We start from the raw sequence: 21,527 nt of genomic DNA, 5'->3' as shown, positions 1-21,527 counted from the left end.
CGAGACGGTAAGCTTTGCTTTCCGTCGCGTAGCCTACGAAGATGCATTTCTGAGTCTTGGCGTCAAGCTTTGTACGTTTTTCTTTTGGTACAAGAACATGAGCTTCACAGCCAAAGACTTTGAGGTGTGACAGGTTTACCTTTTTACCGGACCAAATCTCCTCCGGAATACGGTTCTTCAGGGCTTGCGTTGGCACGTGATTTTTGATGTAAATCGCCGTGTTTACCGCTTCTCCCCAATATGCTTTCGGCAGCTGCGAGTCCTGGAGCATGCATCTCGCCTTTTCAATGATCGTGCGATTTGCGCGTTCCGAGATCCCGTTCATCTCAGGGTTGTACGGAACTGTGGTCTGATGGACAATCCCGTTCTCCTTCAGGAACGTAGACAGATCATGGTTGACATACTCGCCTCCATTGTCTGATCTCAGGACCTTGATCTTCTGCCCCGTTTGGTTCTCTACTAGATGCTTAAACTCTACGAACTTACCGAAGACCTCATCTTTTCTTTTCAAAAGATAGCCGAAGGTTTTTCGACTAAAGTCATCCGTAAAGGTTAGTAAGTATAGAGCTCCGCCAAATGATTGCGTACTCATTGGACCGCATAGGTCGGAATGAATGAGTTCCAATACGCAATTTGACCTACTCGTAGACTTGTAAAAAGGTTTCTTAGAAAGTTTGCCTTGTAGGCACGGAACACATGGTTCATGAAAACCTTTTTGAAAGTCAACGCCAACGTGCTTATTTTTGAGAATGTTTAAAGTTTTGGCATTTATATGAGAAAGGCGTCTATGCCAAAGCATTGCGGACTCCTTGGTGCCAGTGCAAAGTGCGTGAGGAGTATTATTTGAACTGACATCAAGTCTAAACATACCTTTATGTATAGAGCCTGTGGCAATGACAGGTTTCGTCACTTGACAGCCATTCTCGGGAATGATACTCGCGCCTTTTGATGTAAACAAAACTTCGTAACCTTTATCGGTTAATTTGTAAACCGATAGAAGATTAGTGGCTAGGCCAGGGATGTACAACACGTCACTAATACTATTTACATTGTCAGATATATACATATTTACAGTACCTTTTCCATGGCTTGAAATCTGGTCATTGTTTGCGACGGTGATGGGCATCATGTGGGGTGACATGGCGGAGAACCAATCTCTCCGGTTGCTCATGTGGGAAGTCGCTCCAGAATCAATATACCAGTCCTGAGAACCTGTGGCTGTAGGGGGAATGAGAGGGAAACAAGATGAAAGCGTGAATTCAGATGTATTAAATGATTTGGTCGTCGAATCATTCTTGTTCTTATTCTTCCTACACTCAGAAACTACATGCCCTAACTTTTTGCAATATTTACAAAATAATTTAGATTTCGTCTTCGACGAGCGGGCTTGCAGCACGTTTGCTGGTCCTTGTTTGACAGGTGCAGGCTGGGTACTGCCGGATGCAGCGCTGACGGCACGAGAATCTTCCTTTAGTAGAGCCGTCACGACGTGTTCCGATGTTATCTTAGCGATGTTAGCGTGTTCCAGGGTCATCACTAATGGCTTAAACTCTTCTGGCAGGCCGGCGAGCATCACGATAGCCAGAAACTCGTCCTCGACTGACGCGCCAATGCTTTGGAGTTCCTGTTGCGTAGCCAACGATTTGTTCACATATTCTTCCATGTTACCATCATATTTATTGGATAGTAACTTCCTCATCAAAGCCAGTCTTCTTGTCAGGCCGCTATCTGCATAAGCCTTTTTTAGGCATTGCAGTGTTTCATACGCAGTTTTAGCTGACCTTATTACCGGATACACGTTTTCGTTGCAGGACAGGCATATCTTTGCTCGAGCACGAGCGTCTTTTTGCTTTTCTGCGGGGTCTGTCAATTCGTCTTTTTTTGTACAGACCTCCCAGAGTCCTTGATCGGTGAGCAAACACTGAATACTGAATAACCAGTTATTGAAGTTCTTGCTTCCGTGTAGCTTCGAGAACGTTATATGATGAGTATGTGTAGACGTCGATGGAGAATCCATATTTCTCGTACTTATTAAACTTATTTCGCAGCGTAGTACGGGCACTCATAACCTATTAATATAGGAGTAAAATCCGTGGAATATACTTATTGAAATAATTTAATAAATAGAAAACACGTTCACACAAAGAGAATATTGGAAAGAATGACACTTATAAAAAACATATGAATATAAAAATGCAAATCAAAAAACCATGGATGTTCTTATTACAAAAAAGGTAATAAAAAGGTTTAACACCTCTCTCTCCCACACTCCCACCACAGCAGTTTGCTTTTTGGCGGTTGTCGCAAAAACAAATTTCCAACTCATTGGCTTGCTGTTTTTCCATCTGGAAGGTCATGAAGCTAAACTGCTGGTGAGTTTTTGAATTTGTACCCCAGTTTAGCTGACTATATTGAAAAACAGTTTCTAACGGCTTTTGCCGTTCGAAATAAATATTTAAATTTAGTGTCCGTTAAACTATCTAGCAAATAAAAACGATCCGGAATAGTAATGTGTAAGTTTTCAAAGGCTGCCTGCGCGCACCGTGGCTATGCTAATGAAAATACTAAAACACATAATGTTAGAAAACACATCGAGCTGGTAAAGCGTGCACTTGTCACCATTAGAATTTAATTAATATTATACCTACATTAAGTCTCTTCTGAGTCTTATTACTTATTACTTTAAATCTTTGTGTGTCTATAATAACGGTTGAAATTAGGTATAACACTTAACTAAATGGTGATGTGTGGAGGCATACCCTTCAGTTTTCAAGTGATTTGTGTTTTCGAATACGAAAGGATCGGATAGTTAATACGTGTTACGTAGAACCTACGTATTAAGGTAGAAGCTTATAGACGTGTAGGGTTTATCTGTCCAAGTATCTATCAGCAACTTGTCGGTTTATCCCGTTCCGGGTTAAATATAATATTGCAAAATATTTTTTTTTTTGGTAATATACTTGCTGATAAATAACGTGTACCCGCTTAGGAGTCGACGAAGCCCCGCTTCGCGGGGCTTCTATTTCCGCTCTGAGGGACACAAGGTAACGAACAAACCTACATCGCAAGCATTGCATTTATTTTTGTGGAAAGTGAGTACTTCGGCAGTACGTAAACTTAAGTCTGACTAGATAAAGAGAGAGATTAGCATGGCTCTGCGCAAGAATGACATGGAAATCCTTAAGTATTTCACTCCTTATCTACCAATTTATATCTCTCCAACTAGATCTTTGATTAAAAAAAAAAAAATGGTTAAAATGTAGGTAGATAGGTATCTCTTTAAAAAAATAACAGGTACTAACAGCTTAAAAGAACTCTTGCATGTAGTTGCTATATGTGCTTGTATTATTTTGGATTTGAATAACTTGATTATTCATTCTATATGTAACTATAGGTACATACAAGACGGTCAATCTTTAAGCCTACCTACCTACCTACATAAATAGTACCTACACTTGTAAACGTTTTAAATAAAATCGGAAGCCTGTGACTTGAAAGGGCATTAACGATATGGGAAAGTTTAGATTGATTCATTGACGAAGACGCATGGTTTGCTTCATAATTTCAAATTATATTCGCTAACTGTAGAGTTAAAGTTTAGTTATGGCAAATCTCGTCACCGTGAATGACACTTTCTAAAAGTGCCTATTAAAGTAAATCCTTTCCCATTGTCGAGCGAAGAACTCTCAACTAAGGGAATATTACCCATAAACTTCATTTGAATGATATTCTTAAGCTATGTCTGTTATGGTTCCACCTGCGTAAGGTGTGCCTAAGAGAATCTTTTATTCAGGCACAAACTAACGTCAAGTTATTTGTGATGAAACCAATATGTTGTGTACCTATTTAAGCCTGCGCAAGGCTGCCATGTTTCCACCTGCGTAAGGTGTGCCAAAGAATCTTTGATTCATTCACAAACTGATATCAAGTTATTGATGATGATATTACAACCTATAAATATAAGCCTGCGCAAGGCATGTCAGAAATTAAATGATATGGTCATAACACAGGCGAGCGAGTAGGCCACAATCATAAAAATATAACAAAGATGAATATGTAAATACATCCTTTTGGACAAAGGACAAGTGAAAAGGGTTCTAACAAAATAATGTTCTGGGTAAAAATCAGTCGAAATAGGCTTCGTTATTCGAGGTTTCATTTTTGTTTACCAATCTATTTTAAGGGTCCCGGACACCCTATTGGCTAAACCCAAAATTGGACTAATTAACATTTCTAAAATTATAATATAATAGGTATAAAATAACCTAAGATTCCAGGCCTATCTCGACTCATTTTTATTTTAAAGATGAAAAAATCTTTGCACCCTAATATAAAATTGTGGTCTGGAGACGCTAAGCCTCATAACGTGGGTGGCATGGATAATACTAAGAGATTTAGTCACCTAAATTAGGATTGTTCATTTTTTTTCAAATGTTCTATTTCGAAAACCATTTCGAGATATAAGGTTTTTAAACAGTTTCCGACATTTGCTGCGATATAATAATTGAGGATTGAAGATATTTCAACAAATATCCTTATAACCTTAGTTTGACCTTCTCCTGGGCTGAATGTAAAGTCATTGCATAATAAAAGTTATCGAACCATAGTAAATAAATCCGTCACTCACGTATTGTCAAAGTTATCATTGTCATCGATTGTCATAACAATATTTTTCAGTTAAACCGCTGCGCTTGTTTGTTACAATTTGATTTATAATTAATACCTAAACAGTAGATTTCATTGGTTAATAATATATCAAAAACCTTGTTCCTATGTGTGGGAATGATTCACAAAAATAATAGTTCGAATCCACGAAGACCTACGACGTGAAAGATGGTGCCGTGAATTAAACTTGGAATACCTACCTACTTCACGTGTTACACACAGTATTGCTGTGAGAATCACGTCGATGTAAGTATAAAATTAATTTTAATTTACTACAATTAAGTATTTAAAAGCTCACTTTATTGGTAGGGTCGTGGTATCTATTTATTTTCTGTGGTAATGTAGCCAGAGTATCTAAAGGCAAACCGTTAAACAGAGATGGTGCCTACTAGAAAGAAGGAATATACAAGAATACATAGCCATACTCAAAATTCAGCCTGAAACTGCTTTAAAAAGATATAATTTCTAATTTCCAGGTATATGTTGCAGTTCAAGCTGCTGATATCATGGTGGACAAGAGTTAATAAAGAGTTGTGAATAATAAAACATGTTTTTGTTTACCTACTTTTTTATTAATTTGGGAAATATGTTATATATGTTTCCAAAAAAAATAGTAACTTTACATTAAATGTATGTTTATCATGTTCTGCACGAGCATCTGACAATGATGGCTTCTTGTTGACCATCCAGAAGAGAAGTGTATGGTTTGTTATTTACTCTGTTCCCAGGCATTATTTACGGTCGTAAAGTATTACGACGATTAATAATTAATATGACGTTCGTTTCAATACAAAATGCTCAACTTTGTTCTGGGCCCAAGTGCAGTTACATATCTCACAGCTGTATCTAAATAGGAATCACGATGACCTGAAATAATAGGATATAATTAGCAAAATTGGCATGTTCCTAATATAGTAGTATAAGTATGTAGTACAATATCCAAACAATGGTGACAAGCCGGTAGAAAGCACCCACTGGGTGCTAAGCTACCTTTAGCAATGGACGCTTGTAACGATTTTATGAATCCAATCTTCTTACAAATCGAATCAGTTAAAATATATATGATGTAGGTAACTTACATTTGTATTTTTGCTCCCTTGATTTCAGCCAAGTTATGGTTGGAGTTGGATGCTATATGGATACATACTCCAATAAAACTAAGTTATATTATATAACTTAGGCAGATTTCTGGAATCAGCTTTCTCAAATTTATAGCGTAGGTATTTTGAAATTAATGATTCAAAATAAACGAGTTTTCCATTCCAGACGATTGTTATTTATAGAAACACGTGACACTGACATTGTCGACAGGTGATATTACAATCAATTGACAATGACAACTATTTTTTTAATGCTTGTGCATTATCCTAATCAGCCGACGACATGTAATTTACGAGAAGTCGTATCTCATATTTTCAATAAATTATAAATATTCAACCGAGCCACGAATTACTAAATCATTCAAATTGGTATCTTAAATTAACCTATATTTTCAGAAAATAAAATAAAAATGGGGGTCTAAAAAAAATGAACAATCCTAATTCGACCATAAGCCCAGGCAGAATATTGATATTTAGAATAAGGTGTGGTCAATCCTCCAAGGTCCAGATAATCTGTGGACTCTAATTAAATCAGGCTCACTTAAGCTCACGACACAACATAGCTTACGGTTCAATTCTGAAATAAGCTATGTTTAATATCACTCATGGTGTGAAAATAAAATTACAAGAGCACAAACAGCCTGCTCAAGGTGTACAAAGGGTTCCGTTTAGCGGCCCTATGAATATCTAAAAACCTTTGAAGTCTATGCCTGCTATGACAGACTCGAAATTAATATAAATTATATTTGCCTCGAGAGCACTAGTCTTTCAGTTAACATTTTTACGAGTACCTACCTATGTAGGTACACGACATAACCAAGGTTACCTATTTAATTATTATATCCCTGACTGGCATGGTATAGGAAAATTGTCATGTGCTGCACAAGCATGTTGGAAATAAAAATATACAAAACTGACCAAACTGGGCGTTTATGAATGCTTTATTTTACACCCTTATGTCTGCCTTGTGAACCTTGAGGATTCGAATCACCTTGATCGTAAGTGCTCCTATGCACAGATTAAGTTTATTTTAAACTACCCATGCACTAATCTCAAGGGCACGTGCTTCTATGCACGGACCAAATATTGTTATCACATAATTCACTTATCATTATTCGTCATAGTTTGATACTATACGTTTAACAAATGTACCCACCGTAGAATGTAATGTACCCAGTCATAAGGTTTTTAATAAACAGTGACTTAATGGTTTACACGAACGATTCTAGTATAACTTCTGGGCGGTCACGTCTAGGGCATGACCCTCTAGTTCTCAATTTATACAAAATTATAGCATTGCGATACTGTTTGCTTTGCACAATGTGAAACAGCAGCAAGCCTTGCGAAAAGGCGAAGCTATTTTGAAAGGCGAGTACTTTTCAAAAATACATTGTAATATATATAAATATGTTTTTGTCGTGGAACAAGTACATCCAAACAAATGCAGTCATTTATTATAATATGTTAGCAAAACTCTGCAAAAGAGTTATATAGTCTGTCTGTACAGTGTAACTTGAAGGCATCAATGCACATGAATCTCTTGAAACATGGTGGATCAATTAATTTACACCCCGTCTGTGTCTTGCTCCTATTACCAAATCCACAAGTTAAGGACCTCAACCTATATATAGGTACCCTTCTTGCTCGAGACCTGTAAAAAATGTACACAATAATTTCATGCAGTCAAGTGTCGGAAAACTAGGTCCACACACTTAGCGATATCGTGAATATATATCCAAGAACTCTGTATATTGCCTCCCAGGAGGCGGGATGTTATTAGACTAACCTATAGTAGGTAGTAGGCCAGAGATATAGTATACAAAAGTACACTGGCCCAAATTAAGTAATATTATATTTCAGAATATAAAATAATTTACAATCTTGCTATTATTGAAATATAAACAAGTAACAATTATCCTTAGTTCATAAGGAGGATAAGTATACCTAAATATCTAATAGATTCGACAAAGTGTTGATTCTAGCATTGGATAAAATAGCTCCCTCTTAAAGGGCCTCTGCGCTGTTGGCTTTGGGGCCACAGGCGCCCGGCAAATGGTAATAGGGAACCCCCTGGTTTCCCACAGCAAATAATGTAAAATCACGAAATAAGCACATAAATTTGTATTTCGGTTAAAAGCACCTATGCGATGAGCTAGGGTTTCGAATTAAGTATCTGATTCCTTATAATTTACACACTGAATAGAGAAAACTGAATATTCAGAATTAAGCAATGTCTATGAATAGTTTACAGAAAATTAGCCACTTTAGCGGTCAGAACCAATAAAGTTTTAAGGCTTATGTCTACCAGTAGGCACCAGATAAAGTAAACCACTACGAAACTACTCTTACTACATATATACAAATTTTTGAGTAAAATTAAAGTTATGATAGCTAAACATGAATTTAATTAGAATGACTCTGCAAATATTATTGATAAAGTTCTGTAGCAATTCTACACAAGAACACCACAAAGCGTCATAACTAGTGCCACAGCGCAGTGAACACATGAGTGTTGTGGCTTAAGCTCTCATAGTAACCTTCACACTTTTAAGCAAGGTTTATTTATGTACACTGACTTGCGTTCTCGTTAGTAAAGCGTTTAAAAGGGTTAAATGCATTTTATAGCTATAACTATATATAAGTATATGGCTTACAGTCATTAAATAAATTTAGTGATTCCCTATGACATTTCAATAAGTACCAAATTTTATTAACTCTGTTTGTGGTGATAGTGATATAACGAATAATTAAAATATTCGTCTACTTAATCCCGAGGGATTCTGGAAATAAGAAATGTCCTGTCCTTGTTATATTCCTGCAACTGCTTACTTTACTATTATAGATAATTATTATCAAATTTGATAATAATTGCGACTTATAAATAAAAACTACTCTAGTACTTTATTATTTTTATCTTTTCATACTTGAATTACATTACTCCTTATAACAGATGTGTATGCTCCTTGAAGAGTAGACTGACTTATCACATCTTCTTTTACCTAGTTTTCACATACATTTAAGTAATTAAGTATAGCACCCTTGTGGTGACTCACTTATTCTTTTTGAACATTTATAAGTACATTAAGTACGTATATAAAATGTTAAGTTAGTATCATAATATAATGGAATATCAAATTGTATGCTTTACTAAATACCTCTCTCCTCACAGGTGTTGAAATAAAGGGTGTACTGCATAATTAATTAAACACTCATAATATAATAATATTACATATACATAATAAGTACATGTATAATCACATTGGCTTGGCGTCTTCCCACCACCAGGCGATAACAAACACGTCTCAATATTATTATTAGGTTCCGAATAGCGGTACAGTTGTTTAATAATAGCGTTTTACACAAAAATAAAACGCTAATTAAATAACTTACCCTATTCGGAACCTAAAGTTTTAATCCTGCCTGGTGTAAATATGTATAATTTTGAGACAATGAGTTGGAAATTTGTTTTTGCGACAACCGCCAAAAAGCAAACTGCTGTGGTGGGAGTGTGGGAGAGAGAGGGACGTATATGCTAGAAAAGGACAATACGACCGACAACAGTGTTGCCACTCTCAATATTATTATTAGGTTCCGAATAGGGTAAGTTATTTAATTAGCGTTTTATTTTTGTGTAAAACGCTGTTATTTTTGTGTCCGCACCTGCTGATGTGATCGGGGATCAAATTGGTATTTGCGTCCGCACGGCCCTGTTCAATCGGAGAATTTCATCAGATTGGCGAAAAATTGTCTCGTCTGGATACAACTTTATTTTCTGTTGATTCGATTTGAGTTTGACAGTTTGATAATAAACACACACGCATCGCGGCTTCAAAACTTCAAAGGCAAGGGCAAAGCAGCTTTTGGCGCAATATATTTAAGAACGTCTCATAAAAATGGATTCGGAAATGTCGGACCCAGTGGAGGCGGATACAGATGGATCTATTTGCAGTATACACGTACGCAATTTCTTTTGCCATGACAATTTGCAGATTGACTTGAACAAGAACGTTAATTTCGTCGTTGGGCGTAACGGCAGCGGTAAAAGCGCAATTCTGACTGCCCTAGTCGTCGGTTTGGGAGGCAGGGCCTCTGCGACGAACAGGGGAAACAATTTACATTGTAAGTACCATTATCTATAGCCATAAATAACTATAAAAAGTGTTCTATCAAACATTATATTTGAAACAACATTGACCTTGACAACTGTTGATATCTATTCGACTACAATATGAAGTCTACGATATAGCTGTGGCTCTGCCCAGGCTTTCCCCCGGATTTGTTAGTTTAGAAACAATAAGGTTATTATATGGTCTTGGTTAAATAAAATAAAACTTGGGCAATCAAAGTAATAAAAATGAAGCAATAAATCCCATAATTTGTGTGTGTAAGTTTTTTTACTTCTTATCATATCTGCAACTTCAGTGATAGTAGGCATAGTTGCACCTTCAATGCACCAGCAAAGATCCTATCACCGCAATTTAAACCATTTTTAAGTTAGTAAGTTACAGGTAAGTAGTAAATTAGAAGACATTTAGGATCGGTTGCACCAAACTGTTCGTATCGTTAAAGAGTTGGCTAAATTTTTATGTATGGAAAGTTTCATAGTAATGCGCCGGGGCGCGCCGGCTGACGTTGATCACTCCGTCAAATGTGGTTGGTGCAACTGGCCCTTAAACTTGCAAAGAAATCCTCTTATTCATAAAATTTTACAACTTTATTAATTATATAGGTATATGTAGGAATGTAAATTACTAAATTATATTTTTATTTTTATAGATTAAATTTGTAAATATATGCATGCACCATCTGAAAAATATTTGTATGCCCAATGGCTAAACATAGTGATACTCTGTTTAAGTGTACAATTATATCTGTAAAAACCTATGTTTACAAAAAAATATATGATTTATGATTTATAGTCTCTTTCTGACAAATTGAAGTTATAAACAATCAATAGTTTGTTTGATTTGACATAACTCCATAAATTTATAATAAGATATAATTTCAGCCTTCATCAAGAAAGGTGCCAACTCGGCATCAGTGGAGATCAAGATACGGAACAGCAGTGAGCAGGCATACAAGCATGATGTGTACGGAGACTACATCACCATCGAGAGGCACCTCAACGCGTCTGGGGGCTCCAGCTACAAGGTTAAGAATGCCGCAGGTGAATATGCTGCTAGGCCCTCTAAGGTGCCCATTTAAATAAATCTCTCTTCTTGATCGGGACACTCTTGACAGAGCGGTTGTGGTCATCATTGGAAGTCTCCCTTTGTGACACGTTTGACGGCTCGCCTCCACTCCTCCCAGATAAATCTAGCCCTAAAATATTCCTTCTAATAACTCTCAAATGATATGTGCAACTGCAAAATAATCAAAGAATTATCATGTACATGTAGAAAGTTCTGAGGGCCCATCGCGAACCACGTTCAACGTGTTGCCTCTTTGTCGCACTAGTATATTCGTACTGAGGTTCGCATTCGTGGTAGGCCTACTGTTCAGTAATACCTGACATAATTAGTGAATTGCAATAAATAAACACAATACAATACATAATTGACAAATATAAACATGAATTTCACATCACCAGGTAAAGTGATATCCACAAAATTCGACGAAGTAAACAACATAATCACAGCGCACGACATCCAAGTGGACAACCCGATATCCGTGCTGAACCAGGACGACGCGCGCGGGTTCCACGCGGCGGACGCCAAGCGGAAGTTCACACTGTTCCGGAAGGCGACCAACCTGGACCGCACCGAGGCGAACTACTTGTCTGCGTTGGACAGCTGCAAGATGGCGAAGAATATATGGACCAGGAAATCAGAGGTAGTCGCTTTTTTAAATGTACATAATAGCAGGAATGTTGCCGATGCAGATTTTTAGACATCCGGATGCGTATATTTAAAGGCTCACATCCGCGGATGCAGATATTTAAAGGCTCACATCCGCGGATGCGGATATTTAAAGGCTCACATCCGCGGATGCGGATATTTAAAGGCTCACATCCGCGGATGCGCTTGCGGATCTTGAAAATAATGTGGAATTTCCGCGATGCATTCATGCGAATGTGAATATGTATTCGCAACATCCCTGGTACGTAGTTACGGCGGACGCGATTCTTTTTTTACAAACTGAATAAAGATAAATATAACAATTTTTATATTTTGCAGGCACTAGAAGACGTTAAAAAGGAAAAAATCAAACTTAAAGCTATACACGACAGACTCCAGTCGCGAAGTGAGATCATCGCTCGAGAAAAAGCGCTAGAAAACGAATACTATTGGAGCGAGATAGCGCAGTTGGAGCGAGAGGTCCGAGAAATAGAGACGAAGAAGCAAAAGCAGCAGGATAAGATAGTGAAGCTGGAAGAAAAGTTGAAGAGTCTGATTGCGAGCTGCGGGGGGAAGAATGGGGTCATAGAGTAAGTCATTCAAAGAGGTCAATGGAAAGAGTAGCGTTAAGTGGTTATCACATCCAGTTGCAACACCGGTGTGGGGATCACTTTAGAAAAATTTGCAACCAAAACCTGAAAACAGAAAAAATTAAGATTTTTTTGTGTTTCACACGGTGGTAGGGTACATCGCCAATTATTAGCCAGTTTTCAATTACTGGCCACCTATACTAAAATGAATTCTGTGTATAGGTGAATAGAACTCATTTTTGTAAGAGGCGGCCAGTTATTGAACGAGTGGGTTGTGGATAAATTTCAGTTACTGGCCATTTTCCTTATACTGAAAATGAGTTTTATTTATCTGTAAATAGAATTCATTTTTGGAATAGGTGGCCAGTAATTGAAAACTGGCTAATAATTGGATTTTCGTACCTTATATACTAAAATGAACTTTGTTCACCTATAAATAGAAATCAAATTAAGTGGCCAGTAATTGGGGGGTGGCTAGTAATTGGCGATGTACCCTAAACATTGTTTAACCGTAATGCTTCGAAATCCTCGCAACACTCAATATTTCACAGATTCTAGAATATTTCGTTTGCTTGGGTATCATTTCATTAGTATGATGGGTTAAGCAGGGCAAAGATTATATTTGCCCCCTTGTTAAACATTTTTTTTTCTTAGCCTATTTGAGTGTCCCATTGCTGGGCAGAGGCCTCTCCCCTGGTTCTCCATAACTCCCGATTTTATTTACTTATTTATTTATATTTAAACTTTATTGCACATACAAAAAGTACAACAGGCGTCCGCCTGTTATAGGCATTCTCTACTAGTCAACCGTATGGCGAAACAGAAAAGCGTCCATGTGGGTGCAGTGAGAAATAAACAGAAAAAAAACGTAACTTTTGAGCGAAGTAAAATATCAACATTCTAAATACCTACTATATATAATTTACCTACTATATATAATTTTGTGTTTCTTCCGGCCAGTTGTAAAGAAAGGTGTGTCAAAGTCGTTTCGCCATCTCCTCCTGGGCCTACCCAACTAAGAAATGCAAATCGGTTATTTTTTGTATGGAAATAACCGCGGTTTCGGTTAAAAACCGATTACTTCCATACAAAAAATAACCGATTTGCATTCCCTATACCCAACCCACGCTTCTCTACCGGCATCCACTTGGGGGCTATATTAGCCCACCTATCTTTTAACCTTATTACCTTGGAACTAGACCAGAGGGAATAATCCACCCTCTCTCTTCACATAAAAGGAATGGACCATGAAGAAATGTAAAGTTAATTAAATAAAGATCCTAGAGATAGTTATGACTATGTATTAATAGTATAAGTGTTTTGGCCTATCTGTAGCTTCTTGTATTTATTTAAAGATTAACAAGAAATATATAGATACATACAATCTGACTATGGCTAAGAAAGCCGATGAGATGAAAGTACAGACTGAAAAAAATCTTTAAACCTTATAAAACTTGGACTTGTTTTAGCACTCTAAAGACTCAGTTCGAAGAGCATAACAACCAGCGCACCCTCCTGGAGCAACAGCTCAAAGACCTAGAAGGCCAAGTGCGAGCGGCGCAGACGGCACTAAGGAGCTTCCAGAACACTGGCAACAAGCACTCCGACCAGATGAGGAGAGAAAAAAGAAAGGCCACGGCTTTGGAGCTGGAGATTAAAAATATCAAGTAAGTGACACTTCTAGGTCTCTAGGGCAATAGTTATAAGGCCAAGTGCGAGCGGCGCAGACGGCACTAAGAAGCTTCCAGAACACTGGCAACAAGCACTCCGACCAGATGAGGAGGGAAAAAAGAAAGGCCACGGCTTTGGAGCTGGAGATAAAGAATATCAAGTAAGTGACGAGCTTCTAGGCTACGAGTCTGTTTTTTTTTCATAAATGACTTCAACTGGTGGAAAGTTTTAACTAGATGGATTCGGTCAAAGGTGTGACTTTTGACCTGTGAGAAGAGAATGTTCAGTACTATATCGGTATAGCCGGTCAAACAAGTTTGTCAGTAGAAAAAGGCATGAAATTAAACTTTTCTATGGGACGATAACCCTTCGCGCATATATTTTTTAAATTTGCCGCTCTTTTCTCAAATTCGTCAAATTGGGACACATTGATTTTCATTAACTTGTTGCGTGTATCGTGTTTGTCACGAATAAATGTAACCTATAATAAACATAGAATAAACCTATTTGTATTTCTAAATATGATGTGTTTGAGTTTTAATCTATTATATTTTGACGTCTGTGTGTCGTAGCGACGGCGACTCGCAATCCCAGCGCTCGTCGCTAGAGAGAGCCGCCGCGGCCGCGAGGAAGGCGCTCGAGGCGGTGCGGGCGCGCTACAGCACCGCGCAGCACGAGTTCAACCAGGCGCAGCAGAACAGCGCACACTGCGCCGGCCAGTGCGAGCGAGCGAGGCAGGCCACGCAGCGGGCGAGGAGCGAGCTGAGTATGTCTGTAGGGTAGAGCGAGGCAGCACGAGTTCAACCAGGCGCAGCAGAACAGCGCGCACTGCGCCGGCCAGTGCGAGCGAGCGAGGCAGGCCACGCAGCGGGCGAGGAGCGAGCTGAGTATGTCTGTAGGGTAGAGCGAGGCAGCACGAGTTCAACCAGGCGCAGCAGAACAGCGCGCACTGCGCCGGCCAGTGCGAGCGAGCGAGGCAGGCCACGCAGCGGGCGAGGAGCGAGCTGAGTATGTCTGTAGGGTAGAGCGAGGCAGCACGAGTTCAACCAGGCGCAGCAGAACAGCGCGCACTGCGCCGGCCAGTGCGAGCGAGCGAGGCAGGCCACGCAGCGGGCGAGGAGCGAGCTGAGTATGTCTGTAGGGTAGAGCGAGGCAGCACGAGTTCAACCAGGCGCAGCAGAACAGCGCGCACTGCGCCGGCCAGTGCGAGCGAGCGAGGCAGGCCACGCAGCGGGCGAGGAGCGAGCTGAGTATGTCTGTAGGGTAGAGCGAGGCAGCACGAGTTCAACCAGGCGCAGCAGAACAGCGCGCACTGCGCCGGCCAGTGCGAGCGAGCGAGGCAGGCCACGCAGCGGGCGAGGAGCGAGCTGAGTATGTCTGTAGGGTAGAGCGAGGCAGCACGAGTTCAACCAGGCGCAGCAGAACAGCGCGCACTGCGCCGGCCAGTGCGAGCGAGCGAGGCAGGCCACGCAGCGGGCGAGGAGCGAGCTGAGTATGTCTGTAGGGTAGAGCGAGGCAGCACGAGTTCAACCAGGCGCAGCAGAACAGCGCGCACTGCGCCGGCCAGTGCGAGCGAGCGAGGCAGGCCACCCAGCGGGCGAGGAGCGAGCTGAGTATGTAGGGTAGAGCGAGGCAGCACGAGTTCAACCAGGCGCAGCAGAACAGCGCGCACTGCGCCGGCCAGTGCGAGCGAGCGAGGCAGGCCACGCAGCGGGCGAGGAGCGAGCTGAGTATGTCTGTAGGGTAGAGCGAGGCAGCACGAGTTCAACCAGGCGCAGCAGAACAGCGCGCACTGCGCCGGCCAGTGCGAGCGAGCGAGGCAGGCCACGCAGCGGGCGAGGAGCGAGCTGAGTATGTCTGTAGGGTAGAGCGAGGCAGCACGAGTTCAACCAGGCGCAGCAGAACAGCGCGCACTGCGCCGGCCAGTGCGAGCGAGCGAGGCAGGCCACGCAGCGGGCGAGGAGCGAGCTGAGTATGTCTGTAGGGTAGAGCGAGGCAGCACGAGTTCAACCAGGCGCAGCAGAACAGCGCGCACTGCGCCGGCCAGTGCGAGCGAGCGAGGCAGGCCACGCAGCGGGCGAGGAGCGAGCTGAGTATGTCTGTAGGGTAGAGCGAGGCAGCACGAGTTCAACCAGGCGCAGCAGAACAGCGCGCACTGCGCCGGCCAGTGCGAGCGAGCGAGGCAGGCCACGCAGCGGGCGAGGAGCGAGCTGAGTATGTCTGTAGGGTAGAGCGAGGCAGCACGAGTTCAACCAGGCGCAGCAGAACAGCGCGCACTGCGCCGGCCAGTGCGAGCGAGCGAGGCAGGCCACCCAGCGGGCGAGGAGCGAGCTGAGTATGTCTGTAGGGTAGAGCGAGGCAGCACGAGTTCAACCAGGCGCAGCAGAACAGCGCGCACTGCGCCGGCCAGTGCGAGCGAGCGAGGCAGGCCACCCAGCGGGCGAGGAGCGAGCTGAGTATGTCTGTAGGGTAGAGCGAGGCAGCACGAGTTCAACCAGGCGCAGCAGAACAGCGCGCACTGCGCCGGCCAGTGCGAGCGAGCGAGGCAGGCCACCCAGCGGGCGAGGAGTGAACTGAGTACGTAATACTGAATCATCATTCTCTTGCCCTTGTCCCATTTACTTGGGGTCGGCGCACCATGTCTTTCTCTTCCATACCTCTCTGTCGACCGTCATTTCATCATTCACTTGCGTTGGTTTCATATCATCTCTCACACAGTCCATCCACCTTTTCCTCGGTGTTCCTTTCCTGGTACTTCCCTACACATTCATTCGTAATACCTTTCTCGTCACATGATTTCATCCCTCCGCGTCACAGGCCCGTACCACGCTAGGCGATTTGCCCTTACTTTTTCTGTTATGGGTGCAACTTTCAGGCTTACTCTTATATACTCATTCCTTATCCTATCCATTCTCGTCACGCCTCACATCCATCCCAACATTCTCATCTCCGCTACATGCAATATCTTTTCATCCGTCACCTTTAAGGCCTAACACTCTGATCCATACATGACGACAGGTCTTATGACTGATTTATAAGTTTTACACTTCAACCGAAGAGGCATTCGGCAATGCAACGACCAGCTCCTTGGTCATTATTATACGCTGATGACATAGTGCTCGTGTCAGAGACCTTTGATGACCTACAAGATCAGTTGTCCCAGTGGTGCAACCGGCTCGAAAGTAAGGGAATCAGAATAAGGCGCAAGAAAACCGAGTACATGTGCTGCAATCTCTCTGGCTCGCCTGTGGATAGACCATCACCACACATAGGGGTATTTCACTAGAAAAGCTGGCCAAAATGATTTATGTACATTTGTATCAGGAGTTCTATTGTGTGAATCCAAATATGCTATTTTAATTTATTTTATACAACTTTTATACATTTGCCGGTTGGTGTAGTGTTGTATCGTTTATAAACCGGTCAATAGCAGAATAAAACATTCTTCAAGTTTTAATTATTTGATAAACAGCTACTATCTGATCAATCAGACGACCCTTCATCACTTTCACCTGTTGAATCTGATGATAAGTCATCTGACATCGCGTTTGCGTCTATGTTTGGGCCAAGCATCATGTCCCTAGCAGCAAGGCTAAATGGTTTCGCTGATTTTAGAGGCTTAGGCCTAATGCTGCTCAAAAACGGATCTGACGTAAGTAGCAGCCGATTTAAGACGTCCAAATTGCACTGCTCTCTCGAGAACTTCCTTGAAAAGCTCTTCCTAAATTCTCGGAAGTGCTTATTTCTGGCCTCGGCTGCCTCTTCGAACAAATTTCCTATAGGGAGAAGGGCATATTTCGGTGTTCTGCCTTTTCGCAGAACTATTTTTGGCGGAATTTCATTTGCCAACCAACATTTCGCCGACGTTTCACTTTGACAACTAACGATTAGCAAATTTTTGTATGACAACGTTTCAATTGGTAGAATTATTGTAAAGCAGATTATTATAACGCCTCTAAACTTTTGGGAGTCTTATCATTTGTCAAATCTTTCACTTAGTCGAACAACTCTTGGACGAATAACGTTTCGTTGAAGCTACAGTTCGCTTTTCATACATTAGGCAAGTTACAAATAAGAAAAATATACATACCAAAAAATCAAAAATGGCCGAGTTGTTCGACTTTTTATAATGTATATTTTAATATTTGAAGCCAGTGGCAGCGAGCGAGCAAGACCTTCCTGGGCAGAGCCGACTTGGATATGGTTAGGTTAGAAGACTAAGGCGGGAGCTTTGCTCCCGCCTTAGTCTTCGAGGTTATTTTTTTTTCAACAACCTAAAAAACGTAATTACACAGCAACTTTCGCGTCAAATATCCCAACTTTCGTGTCAAATATCTCGGCCGTTTTTGAGAGAGTATTTGGCAGAGTCTGACCAAATGAAACAATTTGTAGACAATAAACAACTAAGTGTATATTATGCCAACTAAAACATTCTACGACATGAAAGTTGGCATTTTGAAAATTGGCATTATAAAACACAGACCAAACGTTTAGTTGGTAACTGTGCGGTTGGCAAATAATAAAAAAACCATTTGATAAATTGGGAAATAAAAATTCGGCGAAATAAAATTCCGCCAAACGTGAGTTGGGAAGTGATAATCGGCCATACCATTTTCGGCGATAAATAAGAGAACCGCATATTTCATTACAACAGGACCATGCAGTAAAATTTTGTGCACGGTTGGGGTCATTTTATTCATGACTGCATCAAGTTTTTGTAGAAATTGGGGTTCGTTACAGTCTTTCATCATACGAAAAATGTATTCTCTGGTCACTACTCTCACGCCAGAAGGACCTGCCATGATAAATCAGAAAATTATTTTTTCCGACCGCAAAAAGAAACTTTGTTTGGTAATATCGCTCAGCGAAAAAATTCTCGTAATTCGTTAATGGGCACTTCTGGGCACCCTAATTTTAAATAAAATTGCTAGAGAATTAAATGTCCTGTCGAATAGAACTACAAATTTAGCCCAATAGAACAACTTTCGGCCTTTTGTGTTCAAGTCAAATTCGTAAATTCATAGTGCAAGAGAGTACTTACTGAAATTTGATATTAAATGTATATAACCCTTAGTAAGAAAATAATAATAAACAAATTAAATTAAGCATACCTGGTGAATCCATTTCCCGAACAGACATTTTAAAATATCACCTTATTTGTTGTGTAAACAACGCATAACAATTGTAATATTTATTATCGAATTTCCGCTTTCGTAGATGTGTTTTAGTAAGAGCGGTTAAATGACACCGATTTCACAAATACCCACCACACGCAGCGAAAAATAAATATTGTTCTAGTATCTATGAATTATATGACTAAGGAGTTCGGCTACCCTTTTCCCGGGATTCTACGTCTTGATACATTCTACTAATGGCCAGCTTTTTTAGTGAAATACCCCTATGTGCACCACTAGTAGATAATATCCCGATCAATAAAGTTACCAAATTCAAATACCTTGGATCGATAATAACAAGTGACTTGAACACCAAGGCAGACATAGAAAACGGGACCCAGGCAGGTTGGCAAAAATGGAGAGCGTTAACAGGGGTGCCGTGTGATGCTAGAATGCCAGTCCAAGTAAATAGGGGGGGAAGGTAAGGACCGGGTGCCTATTCGGCCGGCACAACCGGGAGAGCAGCGATGCTCACGGCAGAAGGCGGTGAGGACGACTGCCAACGGACGGGCGCGCACTCGCGCTTTTATAGCGGCTCGCGGGGTGCGGTGCGCGGAGCGGCTCCTGCGCAGCGGTGAAGCGTGATGACTCGGCGCGTCACGCGGCGGTGGAGTGTGATGCGCTGTTTCAGCGCCATCACAAGTTTTAAAATCCCCGGTACCTACCATAGTTTACATTTCAAACAGAAGTTCTATACGAAACAAAAATTACTTTCAGTTCCAACTGATTTTAGAAACTGACGCAAGAATTGTATGAAGACTGATATTTGTTCTGTTACAGTAAAGCTGCAGCAAGAGCAGCGCTCCCTACAGTCGCGGGGCAACGACGAGCTCGGCGTGTACGGCGAGGAGATGGTGGCGCTGTGTCGAGCGGTGGACGCGGCCCACAAGCAGGGCCAGTTCACCAAGAAACCCATCGGACCTGTTGGTACGTTGACTCAAGATCACACACGCACACACACGTCACCTTCTCATACCAATTACAGTGATATCACTGTGTGTGTCAGTGATACCCATATGGGTATATACGGTGAATAAATGGTGACTCTGTGCATAGCAGTCCAGTAGGCCCTCAAGCGTCAGTTCACAAAAAATACCTATGGGACCTATTGGTACATTATCATTTATCTCATATCAGTCCTGACTTTCAAGCTAGCAGAAGATGCACAAGCAAGCGGTTCACCAAGAAACTTGTCAGACCAGTTGGTAGGTTGATTTGTATGGACACACCACACACATGTCATTAAGTAGCAAAAACAGCTATCCCTACAGTCCCGTACGACCATGAGTTCAACACAGAAACTACATATATCTGAAGAATTAACTCCCTTAACATTATATTTTTGTGTTATCAGTACCTAAATGCATTCGATTTTCTTTGCCGAATGTTAAACCAGTCGATACTATGATACTTTTGAATAATGAATGCTTAGATATGGTAGATAAAGCACTGTTTCTTGGTTTAACATTGGACAAAAATCTACAATGGAGTCCTCATATAAGAACACTAGCAAACAAATTAAGTTCGGCCGCTTACGCTGTGAGGAGAATTAGACAATTGACTAATGTTGAGACAGCTCGCCTTGTTTATTATAGTTATTTTCATAGTGTAATGTCATATGGTATTCTGGTTTGGGGCAAAGCAGCTGACATACAGACTATATTTGTCTTACAAAAGAGAGCCATTCGTTCTATATATTGCTGATGTTATATTCCTCCTTAAAATCATAACTGGTGAAATAGATTGCCCGGAATTGCTCCAGCAGATCTCATTCGTAACCCCTTCTCGGTTAAAAAGATACTTTCCTCCTATCTCATTAAAGCGAACATCATCCAACTACAGACGTAATAGTTTTCTTAACCGTGCGAGCCGTAATTTGAATAAGCTAACGAAAGAGCTTGACATTGATATATTTAATTGCGACATTCCCTCCGTGAGGCGTAAATTGACGGAAATGTGTTTCAATTAGGCACTTTTTATTTATCTCGTAAGTGAGTGCTTTGTATATGTAGTATCTAAGTTATAACATAACACTTTATTTTGTTCTTAGTTTTTCAGTTTTTTTTTTCTTTGTTTTTACACTATTTACTTAATTGGTGTCCTGTCACCGGTAGTAGGCTTTGATTATGTAAGCGAATGTTGTTAGTTTTGGTTTGAGTCTTATCTCTTTCATGTGTGCGATGTGTGTGTGTGTGTGTGTGTGTGTGTGATGCGTGTTACTTAAGTATATGTTTTTACTACATATCTATTTGCGAGTTCCTGTAATTGGCTCTATATATCTATTTATGATTCCATTGTCATTTAGTTAGCTGTTGGATCTCCTTATGTAAATAAATAAATAAATAAATAAATAAATATAATTTAAGGGTGCGTGAATCATTAAGAGAACTTTTTAAAGAAATTAATATTTTAACTGTAGCTTCCCAATACATATATGATAGTATTATTTATGTTGTTAAGAATCTAGACTCCTTCACTAAGAATTCTGAT

At 40.8% G+C, this 21,527-nt stretch overlaps 1 protein-coding gene across 1 annotated transcript in view; it reads left to right on the top strand.

The window, feature by feature from the left end:
- Positions 1-9,593: 9,593 nt before the first annotated feature.
- The window catches only part of LOC134680423 (structural maintenance of chromosomes protein 6), a 28,855-nt gene continuing 16,921 nt past the window's right edge, over positions 9,594-21,527 (top strand). Inside the window, 9 exon segments of the mRNA XM_063539553.1 lie at positions 9,594-9,884; positions 10,774-10,932; positions 11,356-11,597; positions 11,942-12,192; positions 13,662-13,859; positions 13,898-14,023; positions 14,436-14,637; positions 15,969-16,077; positions 19,818-19,964. Coding sequence (XP_063395623.1) covers positions 9,659-9,884; positions 10,774-10,932; positions 11,356-11,597; positions 11,942-12,192; positions 13,662-13,859; positions 13,898-14,023; positions 14,436-14,637; positions 15,969-16,077; positions 19,818-19,964 — 1,660 coding nt within the window. The 5' untranslated portion in view covers positions 9,594-9,658.

The sequence above is a fragment of the Cydia fagiglandana genome, chromosome 3 (assembly GCF_963556715.1).
Source record: "Cydia fagiglandana chromosome 3, ilCydFagi1.1, whole genome shotgun sequence".
Classification (NCBI taxonomy): domain Eukaryota; kingdom Metazoa; phylum Arthropoda; class Insecta; order Lepidoptera; family Tortricidae; genus Cydia; species Cydia fagiglandana.
This window is presented reverse-complemented; position numbering and strand designations above follow the sequence as displayed.